Consider the following 18,665-nt stretch of genomic DNA (forward strand, 5'->3'; position numbering starts at 1 on the left):
GTCGCTGGAGCATTTAAGCACTCGGTGTTAATTCAGGATAACTCCGTGATGTCATACTGAGACAAGACCAATTTCAACTGATAAGAGAACGGGGCCCCCGGCTTCAATATTTACCCTGTTATTAAAAGCAGTGCTTTCACATTTTCTGCTCCCTCACCCAAGATAAGTGCTCCACAGCTATTCTAGAGAGCGGATTTGACGGAATTCCTTTTTGGCTGCCTTTCCCTGATACTGCTCGTCGTTATTGGAGGCTTTTCAGTCTGTCAGAAGCTATCACACGTGAGCCCACTTGAGAAATTGTTTACAAGTCACAATATTTTATTCCTTGTGATCTCTGTTGTGATAGTAGAAAACCACTGCGCACAATCTGCTGAAATTTTGAATAATCCTTTAAGCTCGGGTCACTGTGAGGTCTGCTGGAGGGCAGAGCCTGGAAGGCAGCTGATGAAAATCCTGCGGTAGGAACAGGGTGGAGGTGGCATTTCCCTCCCTCCCACCCCCTGTGAGGCTGCCTTCGGTGCCGTGGTTTGACAGAGGTACTGAAAGTCTTCCAGAGCAAAGTTTTTGTGCTTGTCGGTAGGGTTGTCTCTTTAACTACTTAGTGTAAGCCAGAATTATGGTGAACAGCTCTTAAATTGATGTACTTGGTTGCTACAATTTTTTAAAGAAGTCTCAATGCATAGAAAAAATTATTTTGAACAAAAAATGTTTTAGAGCAATTTCCCATCACTGCTACAGTGCTGGTGCAGCTCTGGGAGCCTTGGGGCTGTCCTAGCAGACATTTGGGGCCTCCAGAAGTGTCTCTTGCTGTGGCATATTTACACTCCTCTCAACTACAATTTGTAAACATCCCAAAATTGGGTTTATTTTCTGATAGCAACGTTTAAATCCGTGTAATGGAAGTGTCTGAGTGCCCGCACACGAATGTTTTACAAGTAGCTTAAACCTAATGCAATTAAAGTGTGTTTGCTGAGGAATTTTCAACGTTTAACTAAATAGATTTAGAAATAATTAGTTAACAGCACAGTCTTCTGGTTAGGCAAGACTTTAATTTCTTGTTAGGGACAGAGGGTACAGCGTGTCTGGCTTGTGACAGAGTATCTACGGAGCTGTCGAACCGTGCAGAACTATTTAAATGGAAGAATTTTGATTAATACGGCATTGCTTTGGGTCTTTTTATGGTTGCGTAGGTTTACAATGTATATCATTGGGGAAGCTGCACTGCACATCTTTTGTCTTTTTTTATACAATTAATAGTTTAAATTACTGATCATTTATTTTAACATCTGAAATGGGAAAGTTTTTAGGAATATTATTTGCTTCAGTTAGCCCTGTGGAAATCTTTGTCGCTTTCGCTGCCTTCTCATTATATTAATTGTGTCTCTTTAACATTGCACAGAATGTTTAATTTCCTGTTTTCAGATGAAAAAATAGAGAAAACAGAAGTGACAGGACAATGATTCCTAAAGCTTTGATACGGGGGAGTGCTTAGCGCCCCAAGATGCTCACAGTGTACGTACCACAATAAATATTTTTGTTCATTAATTTCTAATCACTTTGTGACACTGTCAGCGGAGAGACTGCCTGACATGAGAAATCAGGCAGCAGGAAGGAGAAAACCATGCTGTGCATTTCTGCCGTGCCCCGACATGACATATTGCAGCCTCGCCGAGGCTGACAGCAGCACATACGCCGGGAGGCCGGGATGCCTTAAATCTGAGCACATTTCACTGGATTTTCAGGGAGTGCTGTGTGTAAAGGCTTTAAGGAAAAAAAAAACAACACACCAAACTCTGCTCACCTCGGTTTAGTTGTACGGAAAAGGCTTGCATTTGACCCAAAGCAGCATTTTTGTGTGTAGTGTTCAGCGTGCAGTTTGCATCTTCCCTGGGATAACACTGAGGCTGAGGGCTGTCTGATGGGTTAGCACATTATCTGCTTTGGGTCTTTTAACCTTAATTCCTCCAGAGCTGCCAACTTATTCGAATCCAGCACTGAGAAAGTTTAAATTCTGGTTAAAAGTGGCAAGAGGCCCTGCAGACCTCCTGGTCTGCATGGTGGGTATGGATTCAGGGTGCATGGCTCTGTGGGGCAGCAGCAGGCTCGGTGTGGCTGCTGGTTCCTGCTGCTTTCCTGGGCAGTTGTGGAGTGAAAGCAGCAAAAATCCCTTCGGTCTGTTTCGGTTCACGTGGGTGGCCCCAAAGCCACACAGAGCTGTGGTTGTTACCGCGCTGTTGGCGAGCCGTGGGCAGGACGGGCTGGAGGCGTGCAGCGAGGCTGCCTCGCAGTGCTGGGGAGGACCGAAATCCAGGAATCAAGGCAATAGGAGCAGAGAGACCGAGGCAGAAAACCTGCTTTCTCACTTAAAAAGCCATTCGTAAACCTCTGCTTTTATGACTTATCTCCATGAGTTAGCTGGATGCTGTTCTGTAACTCACGGACAAAATCGATCCTTTACACCGCAGCAACAGCCAGCACTGACTGCTCTGCGATTATGATTGAGCTGTTTAAAAAGGAGAAAAGGTATTCCTGGAGGTGATGTGCAAAGGAAAGAGAAGAGCGTGGTGATTCGTATTGATTTGTGTTGTATGCTAAAAAGTTGGTGATTTTGGGAGCAGTGGTGAGGAGCAGGACTTTGTCTTCTGCCTGCAGCCGGGGAACAATTAAGATGAATTACTCTACATCATCTCGGGCATCTCGCCTTTGAGGTGTAGCTCATTCTTCTTTACATTTCAGGACGTCATCGGTCAAGTTTTGCCGGATGCAACGACAACAGCGTTCGAGTGTAAGTACGACCGGTATAAACCGTCTCTTTTGTGATGTTATAAGGTTGTCATTTTTTTCATAAATAATGTTTACGTTCATTATGTTACGGTTAAATATTTATGCCTTAATGCAAGTTTAATGATGATACTCGACTAAGTAATATTTTATTATTTAATCACAACTTGAGTGAGCATATTTCTACAATATAGCTTTAATTACCAGCATGACCTTACCGTGCTCTTACTCCTCACTGCAATTATATTGCTTGAATTAAATGAAGAGTATAAAGTACCTGTAGGTCTGAGTTTAAAATTTTAATTCTCTGTTGGAAGAAATCAAAAGAGTGTTGGCTTTTACAAAACACTGGCACACAACATAGGGATTTTGTACAAAATATGGCAGCATGGCCAAGGTGTCCCAAACCCTTCTGGGTTTGCAGCACTCCATAGAAGAAGTGAATGCTTCCCTTTGCCAGAACAGTCGTCTGGTGGTTGTCAGAAAGGCTGCTAAATGCACCGTCACCCTGTTGCCTTCCTCCTGTGCAGGAGGAGGTTTGGACAGATGCTCAGCCTCAGCTCCTGGAGCTGCAGGACAGTGCTACCTGGTTAAGCTTGGACATTTGGGTCTGGGTGAGAAGCTGGGAAGTGCAGCTTGTGTATGGGATCTGAGCAAGCTGTAGGCTGGGGCTGGCCCTGCTGGCCCTTACACCATGTGAAAGCGGTTGTATCGTGCTTTTGCTAGGTTAGGAAAGCTCTCAGTGGCTGTGTTGGTGTGGATTTAGACCTCTGCTGACGTACCCGCTGACTATTTCAGCTCTGTTCTCTAAATCCCATTTGTTTTTATCTTTGAAGGGATTCCCTGGGGGATTGTCCTATGTGAAGAGCAGTAAGGTGCAAAGGGGAGTCAAACCGCGTATTAGGGGATAAGATCCTGTGCTAAGAGGTTTCTTCCAAGTGGAGAGGACTCCTGCTGTTCCCCTTCAATATTTTTTTTCTGTGTATCTCCATGTTTTCCTTTGATGGAGATGAAATAACGAGGAGCTGGAGGGCATTAGGAGTGCTGCATGAGCCAGGTAGCGATGCTGAAGGTGAGAGAGCAGACAGGACAGCAAAGGGCCTTGCACTCTTATTAGCATTTCCCTTCTTTAGAGCCGTACAGACAATTCTGAGTGCAAATAATCAAAAGAAATATTGGTTTGTGAGCCTTCAAGTACTACCTAGCGCTTTCCATTTTTCTTTTCACACTTGTGTTTTGCTCTCCTAAAATGCCAGAACCCTAAGAACGGGCACTGTAAATGTTATTTCTCTCTAGCCTGGACGTTTCTCCTGCCCTGCTTTTGAAAACAAGACTTTCTACAGAGACCTGGACGAAACCAAGCTCCAGACCTTGCTTTTTTTTTTTTTTTTTTTTTTATGATTTGTTAATTTTTTGTTGATGCTGTTGTTAAACATACCTCCCACGTCACCCATTAGCTTTGTTTGAACTTCACGCACCAGTAGCGGTCCCTGCAATCAGGGCAGTAGCCCATATTAATGGTACCATGTGTAGAACTTTCCTGGAAATACTTATTTCATTGTGTCTTCTAACATCTGCTTCTGTGCTTTCAGTTCATGTCTCTAGTCTGTCATTTACATCTGCACAAAACCATTTCCCCTGCCATTTAACTGGCATCTAAAATATGTTATGTATATTGATGCCTGATTTTTCTGGTTCCTTTATCCATATCAAACGCCTGGATTTTTCCAGCTGAAGCTTCCTCCTCACCTGCTTCATTGCTTCTTCGGATGTGGATAATTGCCATCCAGTGTAGTCTCCTCTGCTGTTTGCTCAGTTATTGTTATCTACAGTGCATCATCCATTGCGGCTTCTACCTGGGGCTGCACTTCTCCTGCTATTGGACCTTTATGTGGATTTCACCATCGTATCACACATTGCTACAAATAAAATCTCTAACAACATATGGCCTGTTATGATCCTTTTATCCAAACTCTGCCATTTTGTATATTTGTGACACACTGCAGATTTTGCGAAGATTGCTTCATAATATTTGTTTACCATCTGCTGCACTCTATTTGGTATCTTGCTAGGATTTCTTCCTCCATTTTAAGTGACATTAGCAAAATCCAGCCAGTACGTAGGATTTTTTGGTTCTACTTTTGCTTCCCTAATGTGCTGGAAAATCGTATTGCTATGCTCTAGGCAAGTAGAGAAGCCTGGAAATCTTTCTGAACCCATGCATTATATCTGGCTAGTTTTGGGGCTGTGCCCGCTTAAATGTCATGGTAGGATGGCAAAGGATCTCTGCACAGAAAAGAAATATATTTTTTTCTTTTTTTATCTCTTTATAAACATTGTCTGGCTATTTTAGATTTCGCTTTTTTAAGGCCAGGTTACAGTTTCTTTTCATCAACGCATTTTTAAATTTAATTTATTCTCTTTGCACCACTGTCAGGAATTTTAGACTTCTGAGAACCCTGCAGTTAATTTCTTATCATTTGAAATGAGTGTGTGATTTAGAAACGTTTTGCAAGTTTTGGCCCTAGAAGTTTTCCAGTTCTTTTTTCTCTTTTATTTTATATTTTTTGATGGTCCCAGCTCAGTCTGTTCCCTCAAATTGAGCCTGTCTAATGGCTTTTATCTCTGCCTATTTGTCTCTCTCTGTCATCTGTTTTTCCTCTTCTGCTTTTCACTCTGATCCCTTCGCACTGATGCATGGCTTTCATTGTGTGCACTCCTCCTAGGGCAGCTCCTTCCACCTTGTTGTGCTACCACAGCGCGGCTGTGACTTGGGTTTTCGCCAGAGAGCAGCTCTGCAACTCCTCCTTTCTGCTGGAAACATTTCCAGGCGAAGAAGCACTCGTTTTCAACTCGCTAACTCTTCTTGATCTTTTCCTCATTCATGACTTGCTGCGGGCTGGTAACCCCAGCAAGTGGTTTCAGCAATCTGGCAATTGATCAGTTAAACTTCCAGGAGGTAAGGCTGTGGTAGGACGTGGCCGTGCTGGCTGGTTCCTCTTCCAGCCTTCGCGCTTCCAGTGATCCACAGCTCCCTTTGGGAACATTTTTGAGTGCAGTTCTAAGGGGATTTTTTGTTCCTTTTTTCCCCCTTGTATTCATCTCTTGATGTTTCTTCTCTTCTGCATTGCTCTTCTTATACCCCCAGAATTATCTGCTGGGATTTCAGAGCTATAATGACCAAACTCCTCGTCTCAGGTAGTTGATTTAGATCTGCTCCCAGATCCTTGGGCAAGAGTCAGTTTGCATCCAGGGGAGTGCTGGCACTTTTTGGGTCCTGATGTACCGCACGAGGGCTGGGGATGCAAAGAGCACGTGCATCGGAGCCTGCCTGCAAGGACGAGGGCAGAGAGACTTCACCAGCCCCTGCTCACATCCTGAGGTGGTCAGGAGCAAATCTGCTCCAGTTCCGAAGCCGTATGGATGAGTTCACTCCATACCTCACCTTTTGGTACTTTACATGCGTTTGAAATCTGGTGTGGATGCTGCTCCTTGGTTTCTTCATGCACACGTTGGCTCAGGCAGAATGATTCTCACAAGTATCCAAGGAAGATATTTAGCTATGGGTCCTTATGGGTCCTATAATTACCAAAATTACCATTTTGTGGTCGAGTTGGAGGGGAAGGGTGCATGTGGTCAGTCTGATAACTCATATAGCTCTCTGAATGGCGAGCGTGTATCAGCCTTTTTTTGAGGACTGGGGGAGAAGAGGATGGGGCCAGACTCTGCTCCCACCTGGGTGCAGGATCTCTGGAGTGCAGGGTTGCACCAGCTGGTGCTGGTGGGGGGATTCAGCCCCCGGTACATCTGCACCTGCAGAATCCTGCTGTATGTCTTCGGGAAGTCTATTCCTCCTCTAGATGTTGGTATTAATAACTCTGAATGCTTTGCTGGAGCCTTTCCGAACCTTGCTCTGTGCTCTGGTCCTGCCTCAGCACCTTTCCTTGTGCAACGTTCTGAGCACTTCACTCATGCCTCCTTTTCAGGTGTAATTGTTGTCTTCGTTAATTAATACTTGGAGTCATTATACATTATTACTATTTCAGACTACCTGGCTACCTGTGTACATTCGTATTATTTTAGTTTATTTGTAAATGTCCAGGTTAAAAAAACGTATGTATTCAGATTGTAAATACCCTTATTGTATTGTTCATGTTCACGATATTCATGTAATCCATTTCTTTGTTAGATGAAGATGAGGATGGTGATCGGATTACTGTCAGAAGCGACGAAGAAATGAAAGCCATGCTATCCTATGTAGGTATAGTGTAACTTGCTGGTGTTTTCCATCTTTATTGCTTTCTGTTCATGTATTTTTGCCTGTGTCAAAGTATTAATGTAAGCTGCAGCGCTCAGTGTAATGTTCCTGTATTAAGTGTAGGTGTTTAAAAACTGTATCACACCAGATATATGGTCATGCTTGACTTTTTAAAAAAAGACTTGTACACTTACTGATCATATCATAAACATTAAGAATAATGCATCTTAATGACTTTTGCATTAGGTATAGTGCAGGCTAAATGGACTATCAATTTCTTGTATTTTTTATGCAGTACTTAAAGTAACGGCTCATTAAAAATGAACCCCTGGGCTCTAAAAATTTTTCAAAATCTACTTTCATCTGGAGACTGTTTCACCCCTCCTAACAGAAGAGTTTCATTGTAGCTGCAGGCTCAATATTCATAGAGGATTTAAAGATGTACTTTCTGTTTTTTAGTATGAGATATGCGTGTATCTGTCTGTGTCTTAATACACATTTATCTATGAAAAATCTCTGTCTACAGATACCTATAAATACAAAAGCAGTCTACGGAAATGAAGTATGCAGTTCTTTATTGAAACAAAATAATCTGCGTATAGCTTAAGTGTATGTTTCATGTTGCAGATGTAGGTGAAAAAATCACCTAACTTCCTCTTTCAAATGAAACGGGCATCAAGAAGATAACAAATGGATATTTTCTAAGTCAGATGGAGTGCTAGTTCCTTACAAAGGGCACTTCTGATCATATTAATTGCCTTAACTTTGAACGTAGCAGAACTAAGCCCTGTTTGGTACTATCCACAGGTGCTTTTGGTGGGACGTAATGACTTGGTTCGGGTTAGTTCTCCTCACCAGTCCTCTGCTGTAGAGCATGGATGCCTCCATAGTGAGATTCTCATCCTTTTGTGTCTGCAGAGAGCACACGTATTCTTAGGGGAGTTGTTAAAGAAGCCTCTCTCCTGTGTGATTTTATTTCCAGAGGAGGTGAGACCATTGTGTTACAGGTTGGATATTAAGGAGTGCTAAGACAGCCATGTGAAAGGCAGGAAGAAAAGCCTCGCTCCAGCCAAGGGGATTTTGTACTTGCTTTTTTTTTTTTTATTGTTGGTCTCTTACAACTAGATCACCAGTGATGCTTCCCCACTGGAATTCTTTGTATTTATCACCGTTCCATATGAAGTGTCTGTCACTTCTGCTGTTAAACTGGAAAACTTGAATTTTCCTGGCACCATCTTACAATTAATCATGCCTCTGTAAGGTCATCTTTTTGCTATGCTTCCAAGCTTACTGTTAAAGTTTCAGTACATTAGAGTTATGATTGCTCAACTCTCTGCTTTCCCTTAAAAATTATGGGATGTCTGTAAATGACTTCTTTCCACTTCAGCAGCTTTTCTTCTCTGAAAATTTTCCCGTCAGTTTAAAACTAGTTGGTTACTTCACTGCCATGTAGATGGCTCAACCTTCTGGCTTTGTATAGCAGTCACTTTGGGATATGTTTATGGAAAAACAAATCTGAGGCTCCTAGACAAGGAATACAACATGCTCAGGAAGGTGTTTTAAGCTGGGAGGACATAGCCAGGTGGCTCAGCACCAAACACCTCAGCTGCCCAGGTGCTTCTGAACCTGCTCGTTCTGCAGCGAGGCATTTGTAGTGTCTCACAGGTGAGACACTTGCAGTCCTTACTCACCATTTGTAGTCTTTAAGGCTGTAAATGTTGTGGGCTTGAGGTGCTGGAGCCCACCTCTTGAGGTGATAATGTGCTGTGGGCCTGCGACGAGTGTCTGGGGAACTGAGCAACTGCTGAAATGTTCCTGGGAATCTTGGCATGGAGCAGTCTGCATCTAGTCCTGCTAGTATTCCCCACAATGAAAATCAAGGATTTTCATTCAGGTTAAGAATGACAAAATAATTCTTTGGGATCACAGATCTGTTCCACACAGGCATGACGCTATAAGTGGCAAAGCTGTTCTGAACCGTGCACAACCTTTTGTCTTTGGCTTCTTTGGTTTCAGAAGTTGACATTAAGAGCAATTCAGGCAGTTCTGGAATTACTTCAGAGTAAATACCTTGTATTATGCCTATGCAAATGTTTTGGAATGGTAAATAAAGTTATTTTTCTGTTGTGCAGTGCAGTTAATTACAGACGGGCATTGAGCAGCAGTGGAGTTGCACTTTAGCTGTTGACTTGGATCAGTATAAAAAGGCAGTAATTTTTTTGACAGCCACTGATTGGAAAGTTGCTTGCAGCTTTCTGAAAGCAAGGGGTACATGCTCTGGATCAATAACTGGCAAATTTTCCATTAAAAAGAATACCTGAACAATGTTCCAAATAGCCACTGGCATCTTAATTTTCCATGGAAACCTCAAATGCTCATATGTGGAGGACAAGTCATTTTCAGACAATTTTTCCAGACTACTTGTTAACAGTTATTGCTGTCCCAAAAGGTTGACAGCTTACATGATTGATATTTCATTTACTTGTCATCATTGTTTGAGTAATGGAGAGGGCCACACTTTTTTCTCTCCTTTTTTTTTTTTTTTTTTTTGGTAAGAAACATAGCCTTGTGTATGTCTATTTTAGTTTATTTTTCTGGAAAGTATGTAATATTTGTTTATACTGTATGTATATGTCTTGAGGTCATAGAATGCCAGTAGTAAAGTGGCAGCAAAGAAAAGTTTGGATTTTTTTGTTGTTTTTTTTTTTTTTCTTCAGCAGTTTTGTCCCCAGTGGAGCAGGAGATCCTTTCACAGCTTTCACAGCTTCGTAACTGCGAGGTGCTTGTGACACATCTTTGTGAGGATGTGTGGGGGTGTGGGAGAGGGTTTGGCTTGTTATTTGTGACACCCCCCAATACAAAATAAGGCTGTGGGGCAGTCCTGACTCCTAAAAAGCCACTCGATCGCTTCAAAACAGTGGGCTTTTTTACTTAATATCTTTGCTCTTTATGAACATATTGAGAGCACGTGTCAGGGGGTTATTTAAGATGTGGATTTGTTTGTGTACGCACTAATATGAACAAGATATCTCCCTCAAAAATCTTGTGGTGAGATTTTTATAAGGGAAGTGCTTTTAGCAGCAGGCATTGCACTAAATGTACACACAGGAGGTGGAGCTAGACCGATCCTTATGCCCTCAGCAATTTTCTTCAAAATTCTTATTTTACAAAAGGAAATTTCTTCCTATCACTTGACGTGAATAAAACAAGCAAAAAAACAAATACTGAAAAATGTATTTGTGCCAAGCCAGTGGTCTGTTGTAACAGGTTAGGGTCTTTGCATTGTAATGGGAATTGTAAATGAGGTTCTGCACAGAAACTGACTTTGGTGCCCATGTAAAATCTACTTACCATAGTTCACATGTTTAATCCCATTATAAAAGGATGAAAGACATTTTGTAACATTAAGCAGTTAATACACTTTGTGTTTTTTAAGTTGTGTAAATATATTTAAAAAAAAAAAAAAAGCTTGTGTTATGGGAAATGGTTGGTGTGAATGAAATACATGTGCTTGATTCCGTAGAGACTTACAATTTTTTTTCTGTTGACATCCAGTCTTGCCAATTTGAGTAACAGTATCACAAGAAGGCTGGTAACAGGGACATTCTGAAGTCTTAGACCACACTCAGCTGGTGAGAATTAGCATGAAAGTCAGTGGAGCTACACTGATTTATGCCATGAAGATCTGGCCCACAGCCAGCGTGTTTGCTTCAAAGATGCTTGGTGATTGCAGAAGAAATGTGCTTTGTGATGTGTTTTCAACACTTAACACATCGTGGTGAGAGATGTGTGGGTTATAGACAGTAAACTCATAGCAGGGTCCATCTCCTGCCCTGGCACTGTTCTGGTGGTTCTGTTAAAAGTCCTCTCTGGTGAGCGCTCGCTGCTCCTCAAGGAGGAGGCTTGGTACTAAAGGCTAATAAGGATTCCTTCTTATTTAATCCAAATGTTTATCTCGTCACTAAATGCCAGTGTTCGTCCTCATGCCACGTTAGATTTTTTCTGCCTTCCCGAGCCTTGATGTTCTCAGATGCTTTGGTATCACGTTTTGACCATTCTTAGCCTTTCTTTATCAAAGCACTTTCCCTGCAGATTGGTCCTTGCAGTCCCTGTAGAGCCCAAGTACTGTAGTCCTGCATCTACCAGTGTCTGCTCTGGCTTTCTAGCACCACTGCTCTCTGTACCCTACCATGCATTAAATGTGTACAGTAAGGGAATGCACGACTTCTCTGCTTATGTGGCCCCAGCCACCCTGGTTATGCGTCAGCATTGCAAATTCTTGGATAGCATCCAGGTTCCTTTCTCCCTTGGAGTTTTCTTAATTGCGCTTTTTTTTTTTTGGACTATATTTACAGTGTTTCTTTGTTCCTGCATTTGCCTAGTTTTCCCAGCTTCTCCAGGTGTGACAACTGCTGCGTTTGCTGTAAATGTTTCATTTGCTCAGTCTTCCGAATCACTCCCAGGTTTCAGGTGAGCCTGAAACTTGCACAGTTGGGCCAGGAACAGGTCCCTGTGCTTGCATCAGTACCATGCAGGTTATCGCTGCCCTTGGTTATGTCCCTCCCGTGCCACTTGATTGTGTGAGCGTTGCAAGTGGTAAGAAAGTGTTGTAAAGGCTGATACGTGTGATGGCATTAAAAAAAAAAAAAAAAAAAAAAAGAGGGTGGTGGAGAAGAAGTACAGTGAATTAAACAATCCATAAGTGCACTTACTACTATTCATATGTTACTGAGTAATCTCTTTCTTTAATCTCTTTGCAGTATTACTCCACTGTAATGGAACAGCAAGTAAATGGACAGTTAATAGAGCCTCTGCAGATATATCCAAGAGGTAATGCTTAACAAATTCTTATCAACAATGATTATATCAGTAAACTGTTTCATCAACAGTTATGTTTTTGGGAGGTTTAAATGCACATAACATGATGTTTACCTCTTAATTTGGATAGAAGAATTCATTGTTGTGGGGAGTATAGCGAAAACTACATTTATTGCATATAAAATAGCTAATTTACTGGAGTAAATTAGACTAACAAGATTCAGTTTGCATAGTACATATTTACGTACATTTAAGAAACTCATTGGTGATGGTTCTGCATGTATTCAAACCAAAGCAGATGAATAACTTAAATTTTGGATACTTAGACTGGGTTTTTAAAATATATATTTTGATATGTTCATATATTTAATCGTCCAGACAGACTTGGGAAATGTGACTGTCACTGTTCGTTTTGCAAATGGGAGCGTCCATCGCAGAAGCTCTGTGTGTGGTGTATTTTATTTGAGATTTGGGTATTTAGCGGTGGTATCAAAATGATCACAAGGACTTTAATAGTTCTGCTGACCAGGGAAGATGCAATCAATTATGTGGGCTGAGGCGATTGAAAAATAGGTCATCTACATCCTGAGCAAAAATCTGTAGGCAGCTAGTTAGGTTTCTGGGTATGCGCCGCTCTCTCTCAAATCAAATAATGGTTTTAAAAAAAAAAAAAAAAAAAAGGCTAATACATTACATAATTCCACTGATTCATTCAGACGCTCTCAGTAACCAGTCTTTGAATCTGATTCTTAATTGATGAAACAGATAAGGTTTAAATTCTCCAAGTAAATCTCCCAGCAATAAATTAATTGAAATAATTAAAATTTAAACTCCTCTCACTTAACTGATATTATACAAATAATCATACTTTGAGTTTCCCAATTAAACATTCTAGGCTTCCATTACTTACAACTCTCTGAAGTTTGAATTGGGCAATTAACCAACAGGCTTCTCAAACACATGCTAATAAGGTCTCCAAAGGAGGCTGAGTTTCCTGGCCCTTCAGCAGGCTCCTGTGGAAAAGAGGCTCCTGCAAGGGGAGCACAAAGGTTTCTAGGTTCAGGTTTTTAGGCTCTAGGGTCTGATGGAGGTGGGCACCTGGCTCTGAGAGCTGCAGGACAGAGCAGTTGGAGGAGGTTTTGGGATAAAAGTGCAAGGGCTAAAAAGTGCAAGGGATAAAAGTGTAAGAGGGAGGCTACCTTCTGTCCTGCTGCCCCTCATCAGGCTGAGGTTCAAGGGTCTCAGCCTTCCTCCTGAACCCATCTCTTTCTGTAGATGGATGTTTTATTTATTACTGACCAACACGGTGTCTAAAAACACCACCACTTGCAAGAAATAAAATGCTAGGCGTTTGCGTAGACCCAAGTAGGTGGGGAACCCTTCGTGGGAATGCAGAGCAGTTGGGTGTCTCCCCTTCAGCAGGTAGTTCTAGCAGGTTGTGCCAGGAGATGCTCTGAGGTTACAAATCAGGTTTAACCTTCTTTTGGATTCTCCCTTGGGGGTAACTGGCTCATTCCTGGAGAACCAAGCAAGTGGACTCCTGTTCCTGCTGCTGGTTCCTTTTCTATTTGTTTTACATCCAAAGATAATTATTTTTGTATAGATTCAGAATTCATCTCCATGCTGATGAGGATATGATTCCCACTTACTCTCTCAGCTTATTCACCACTGGCTCATCTATGCACCTCTCCTCACAGGTAGCTTGCTGCTTGCTTCTCTGAGTTGCTGTTTCACCTTTCTAAATCACCTTCCTAAAACACCTCATCTTCCTTTTTCTAGGTTAAAGCTTTAAAGCTGCCCTGCACTCCCCTCATATCCAGGCTACCTCTGGATATAAGTTCTGCTGCTGCTTTTCTGCAAATTGAACAAAACGTGCTTCCCTGCATCTTTTTTCTTTTCAAATCCATCTTCTGGCATTTGAAGTTCTAGTCCTGCCTCAATAATGAACACCCCAAATTTTGTTAGCACAGCTGCTTTTCTTTCATGCCTGTTTGGCTGTGCCTCTCCATATACTGCAGTTTGAAGCCTCATCAGTAACATGCAGCTTTTTTGCCCGTATTTTAAGGCTGTTGTCTTTAAGAGTTGTTTGTTGTTGTTTTTTTTTTTTTTTTTCCAGCCTGCTCTGCCTTTGGGTCCTTTTTCTCTCTCTGTCTGCCTCTGACTTCTGAGGGAGCCTCCAGTCAGTTTCCAAAAACTCATGTGTCCCACACTGCCTGCTGGCAGTAAATGCCCATGTGCCATTCCGTGTTATCTTGGCTGTGCTGCACCCATATACTATTTTTAAGCTCTTTGAAGGGGGAAAATTGTTATTTAGTCTTTAAAAAAAAAAAAAAGAAAAGAAAAAGAAAAAGCTTGTTGCTATCAAAACAGTAAGAGCCAGAGTTCTTTTTTATACTGAAACATGTATGCATGTACACGAACACACATGGAGTACTGTGTATATGTACACACTATATAATACTACACATGATATGTCACTTAGAAAAAAATAGTATGCCTATGTGTATTTTAGAATAGTGTATTGTTTTCTGGTTGGTGGTTTGTCTTTTTTTTTTTTTTTTTTTTCCCCTCTGCCCATGATATCACAATATTTTTCTTCTTTAAGATGCACATGGTAATTTCTAATGTCATTTAAAGGCACGTGGCCTGGCTTGGCCCTAACTGATGTGTTTAATAACTATCATCTGTGTCCTTCTGACTAATAAATAGTTCTGTTTCCTGCTGTCAAAAATTGAAGTGAAATGCTTGTGCATCAGAGAAAGAGAAAAATCAAATTCATCCCTCCTCAGACAATCAATCAAAAGTGACAGGCCCTTTAACATACAATTTGTAGGGCACTGTAGTTTTAAAATGGGAACTGTCTGTAACATGTAGCTAGAAGCCTTTGTGGCTTTAACATTTGACAAAAGCACATCCACCAAAAGGAAAAACAAGGCAATATATAGTCCCAGAGACTTTAAGAAAATACTTCCTCCTCGAGCAGCATGTCCCTCTGTAAACCCAGACATCTCAGTAAGATGTCACATTTATGCATCTGTGGCCAAAATGTGGCGTTTCATATTGCTTTCATCCAGTATTTGGTTTCTTGAGACTCACTGCTGTTGCCCCTGACATGTTTTTTCCACGTTTAAACCAAGCTGTCTGTGTTTGACAACATGACTAATTTATGACTTGTGGCAGCTTGATTCTTTTAAAATACATCTTGCAAATATTTCTGTTAAATGACAGAAAAAATACAGCGTGTAAAAATACAGTGACATAAGATATTGATTTTAATTTGAATTACAAAAAGAATCTGATAATTTAAGCCAACAGTTCTTTCAATTTTCATGTGTTTTAAGCAGAAATTAGAATTTATATTACATGGTGTCAGAAAGCTCTTAGCATTTATAAATGCTCACTCCTGCAAGTTAAAAATCCTGGTTCATAATTCCCACTCTGGGTCTTGTGAGGCACTTTTCAATCATTTCTCTCTGCTAATTTTGGTGTCACCCTCATTTCTTTTTAAAAGATTCATTTTGAGCAAATTTGTAAATGGCCCTGATGTGTTCTACAATTTAGTCAATTACTGTTTCAGCCTGCAAGCCTCCTGGGAAACGGAACATACATGGCCTGAAGGTACGAATTTCAATAATTGTTTCAGTAAAGTTAGATGGATTTGTAATGCTGTGTTCCACTTATTGAAATGTCAAATAAAACTGCACTTTCTTGAGCTCTGACAAGCAGAATTTTTTTTTGTGAGGGTGGGAGAAAGATTCATCTGCTGGGTGTTGGCAGCAATATCTATATATACAATTTTAATAAAAATGGAATTGTGCTGTGCTTTTTTTTTTAACCACTGTTAATCAGGTTCTTAAATTTTGAACAGACATTAGTTGATAAACTGAATGTTAAAGTTTAAAAAACAAATACCACGTTCACTTGTGTTCAGTAATTTTTGAACCCACTGCAGTGATGTTCTTTTAGGTTGTTTGCTTCATTCAGGTATATTTGCTGCTTCTCTAATCATACCCATTCTGAAATGCAGAACACTGCTAATATATTAAATGATTGCTTGGATTTTAAATTGAGAATAAATGGTAGGAAGACCATCTCTTTCTTTATCTGTATTATTTAACTAAGCGTTTAATATGTAAGGATATTGTATTGTAGCCCATGAATTATATAGCCTGCTAACCTACATACAGGCAAGACCTCAACCATCGGCATGCCTAGCAACAAGCTAATTAACCTTCATAGCGAAATGAGAAATTCATGGCAAATTACAGGTTAATTAGAATAGTGTCCTCTGAACACAAACGACTGATAAAGATTCTTTCCCTGCCTGCAGGTAAATACGCGAGCAGGGTCTGCTAATAATAGCAGTTCGGCGGTCTCGGATTCCCTTCCAAGCAATAGGTAAGAGTCAAGAACGGGAGCATATGTTTTGTTTTGTTTTCTGTTATTAAAACAAAATGGAACCTTGTGTGCAGTAGTTACCAACGGTAAGCTTGGTGTTGAATAACTTTCTCAATATGACTACTGGGTACGCCGAAGAGAAGTGGGGAAGACGAAATTACCTTGATTCATGGATCTTGTTAGACTCATATTGCTGGTTGTTCAGGAGAAGGATTTTCTGCCAAAAGAAATATGTCTGTGCTGGGTATTTCAGATGGCTTTGCCCTTTGTAAAAAGCATTGAAATACTGTTTACGGGTGAGCTAATTTGTTTTAATTGATCTCATAATCACTGTGTATGGCAAGGTCTGTATTTTCAGGTCTTCATTGCTTATCTCATTAGGAATCCTTGATTTTAAAATTTCTTACCCAGTTCAGTAGGTTTATTATAGGAGAGTCAGATTTTATTTTATTTTTTTTTAAATCTAAACAGTTTAGGTACCCTTTTTCATATAGTTTCAGTAAAGTTTTCGAATCCATCTCCCTTATTTTTCTTTTCAGATTCCAGTCCTGATTTCAAAACCCATATTAAGGTCTTAGAATGCGAGAGAACTCTTTCTTTTTTCCAGAGATCTGTTAGTAAATACTAGAGCATAAACTCGCTTTTATTACATAAATTACAGGAAGGTGTTATATTCAATATTGATGTTTAAAATGTATACACGTACATATTTTTTTAAAAAAGGCACAAAAATGTGTAATCTTAAAAGGAAATAAGAAAAGTCTGCCTCTATCTTCATACAAGAGCATATTTGAAATGTGGGAATAGAAACCTCCAGAGGGTCCCTTCCAACCTAAATTATTCTATGATTCTAATAAGCATACGCAGAGTAATACCACGTTTAGCTGTGCTTCAGCATGCCGCTCCCTTTTGTCTCTCAGACCATTTTGAGAAAACCTGACAGAGATGAACATGATCAAAGAGGCATTTGTAGTGCACGAAGCGTGCCCAGTTGGTGAGGTGGTGGCAGTGCCGCACGAATCCTGTTTGCGCAGGGATGGGGGGGCACGGCGTGCAGCCTGGCTCTGTTACCACTCACACCACTTCTGGTGTCCTGCTTGGTGGCTTTACTAACTGGAGATAAAAGAAAAAGCTGGCACCAAGTGGAGAAATCTCCTCTGGCAAAGCTTGGCCCCGGTCCCTAGAGGCAGGTTCGCTGCGTGTTGCAGCAGCAAAGATCCTAGCAGAGGGTAGGAATGGCTTTGTGCAGTCCTTCTCCCCGTCTGCTGTACCACCGAACTAAATAAAGCTCCTTTCTGTCACTGCTGTGCTTTGGCTTTCAGTACTTCCTGTACTTTGAGCTTGTTCTGAAAGTGCGTCGAAAATGAGGCTTCTAGAAGATTCTTGTCACCTTACGTGGTGGTTAATTGCCATTCCTTTTCCGAAACCTTCTGCGCTACGAGTTTTGTTTTTGAAGTAATTGAAAGTCTCTCTTTGTTTCATGTTCACAAATTGTTAGTCATGAAAGATGACAAGATCAACTTATGTTTCCTTGGAAAACTTAATTTTTCTTTAAAGTAGTCGTGGGAACAAGAGGCCTATTAAAGAACAAAGCCAGCAAATACGAAATCTGTGTTTTCAGAGTTCTTGTTAATAATGATCTGTGATCAAGACACGTGTGTGTGCCTTTCAAGAATATATTATTTTGTACTTTTCTAAAAAAAAAAAAAAAAAATTAGTAATAAGAGCAGAATGCCTCTTTGAGATAAGTTTTGCAGAGACGCTGCTCCCCAGGCAGTTTGCTCTGTTGAATTCACAGGGAAGGGAGTTTGTCAGGAATGGAGGTGAGGTGGTATTTCGGGAGTGGGCAGATGTAGTTTAAAGCCATTACTAATTTTACTTAGCAAACACACCAGGCTGAAAAAGAACGGGGGCTGCAACAGCCACTTGACCTGGAAGGGATTCGCATACGATCTGGACTCATCCTCCTTCAATTCGGTAGTGAGGCATCGTCAACAGTGCTCCCTTCTGCTGAAGTTTTATAGAAATTGTGGAGGGATGCTGCCTTTGTGGGTTTTGAAACAAGATAAGACACCTGAAAGCTAGTTGTGAACCCTACTCTTTCTGTAGTTTTTGAAGCATCTGGTCCAGCAGGTGTTTTTTTGTTTTTGGTTTTGAACTGACAAACAATAGGTTGTATCTTGAAGGATAATATCATTACACACCTAAAAATACTAGTTTGTAAAGGTGTAAAATACATTGATTCTCTCAAATATTCTTGCTTCTCCATTTCTCCAGTGGACAATTTAAGGAGCGGCTATACTGAACATCACTCAGCATTGCTAAAGTTAAATCTGCTCAGAATATGCAACTGTGGGCTTAACCTGATGGTTTGTTGTTCAGTATGGCTTTGCTTCATTTTATAGAGTGA

General features: G+C 40.8%; 1 protein-coding gene across 2 annotated transcripts in view; it reads left to right on the plus strand.

The window, feature by feature from the left end:
- MAP2K5 (mitogen-activated protein kinase kinase 5) overlaps positions 1-18,665 on the plus strand; it is a 127,060-nt gene that overhangs the window by 3,049 nt on the left and 105,346 nt on the right. For both annotated transcript variants that reach the window (XM_082769608.1, XM_082769607.1), the window contains exons 2-6: positions 2,737-2,785; positions 6,971-7,038; positions 11,800-11,869; positions 15,435-15,475; positions 16,188-16,255. In XM_082769608.1, the coding sequence (XP_082625734.1) occupies positions 2,737-2,785; positions 6,971-7,038; positions 11,800-11,869; positions 15,435-15,475; positions 16,188-16,255 (296 nt within the window). The remainder of the gene's footprint in view (positions 1-2,736; positions 2,786-6,970; positions 7,039-11,799; positions 11,870-15,434; positions 15,476-16,187; positions 16,256-18,665) is intronic.

Source organism: Aythya marila (assembly GCF_965140915.1).
Source record: "Aythya marila genome assembly, chromosome: 11".
Taxonomy (NCBI): Eukaryota; Metazoa; Chordata; class Aves; order Anseriformes; family Anatidae; genus Aythya; species Aythya marila.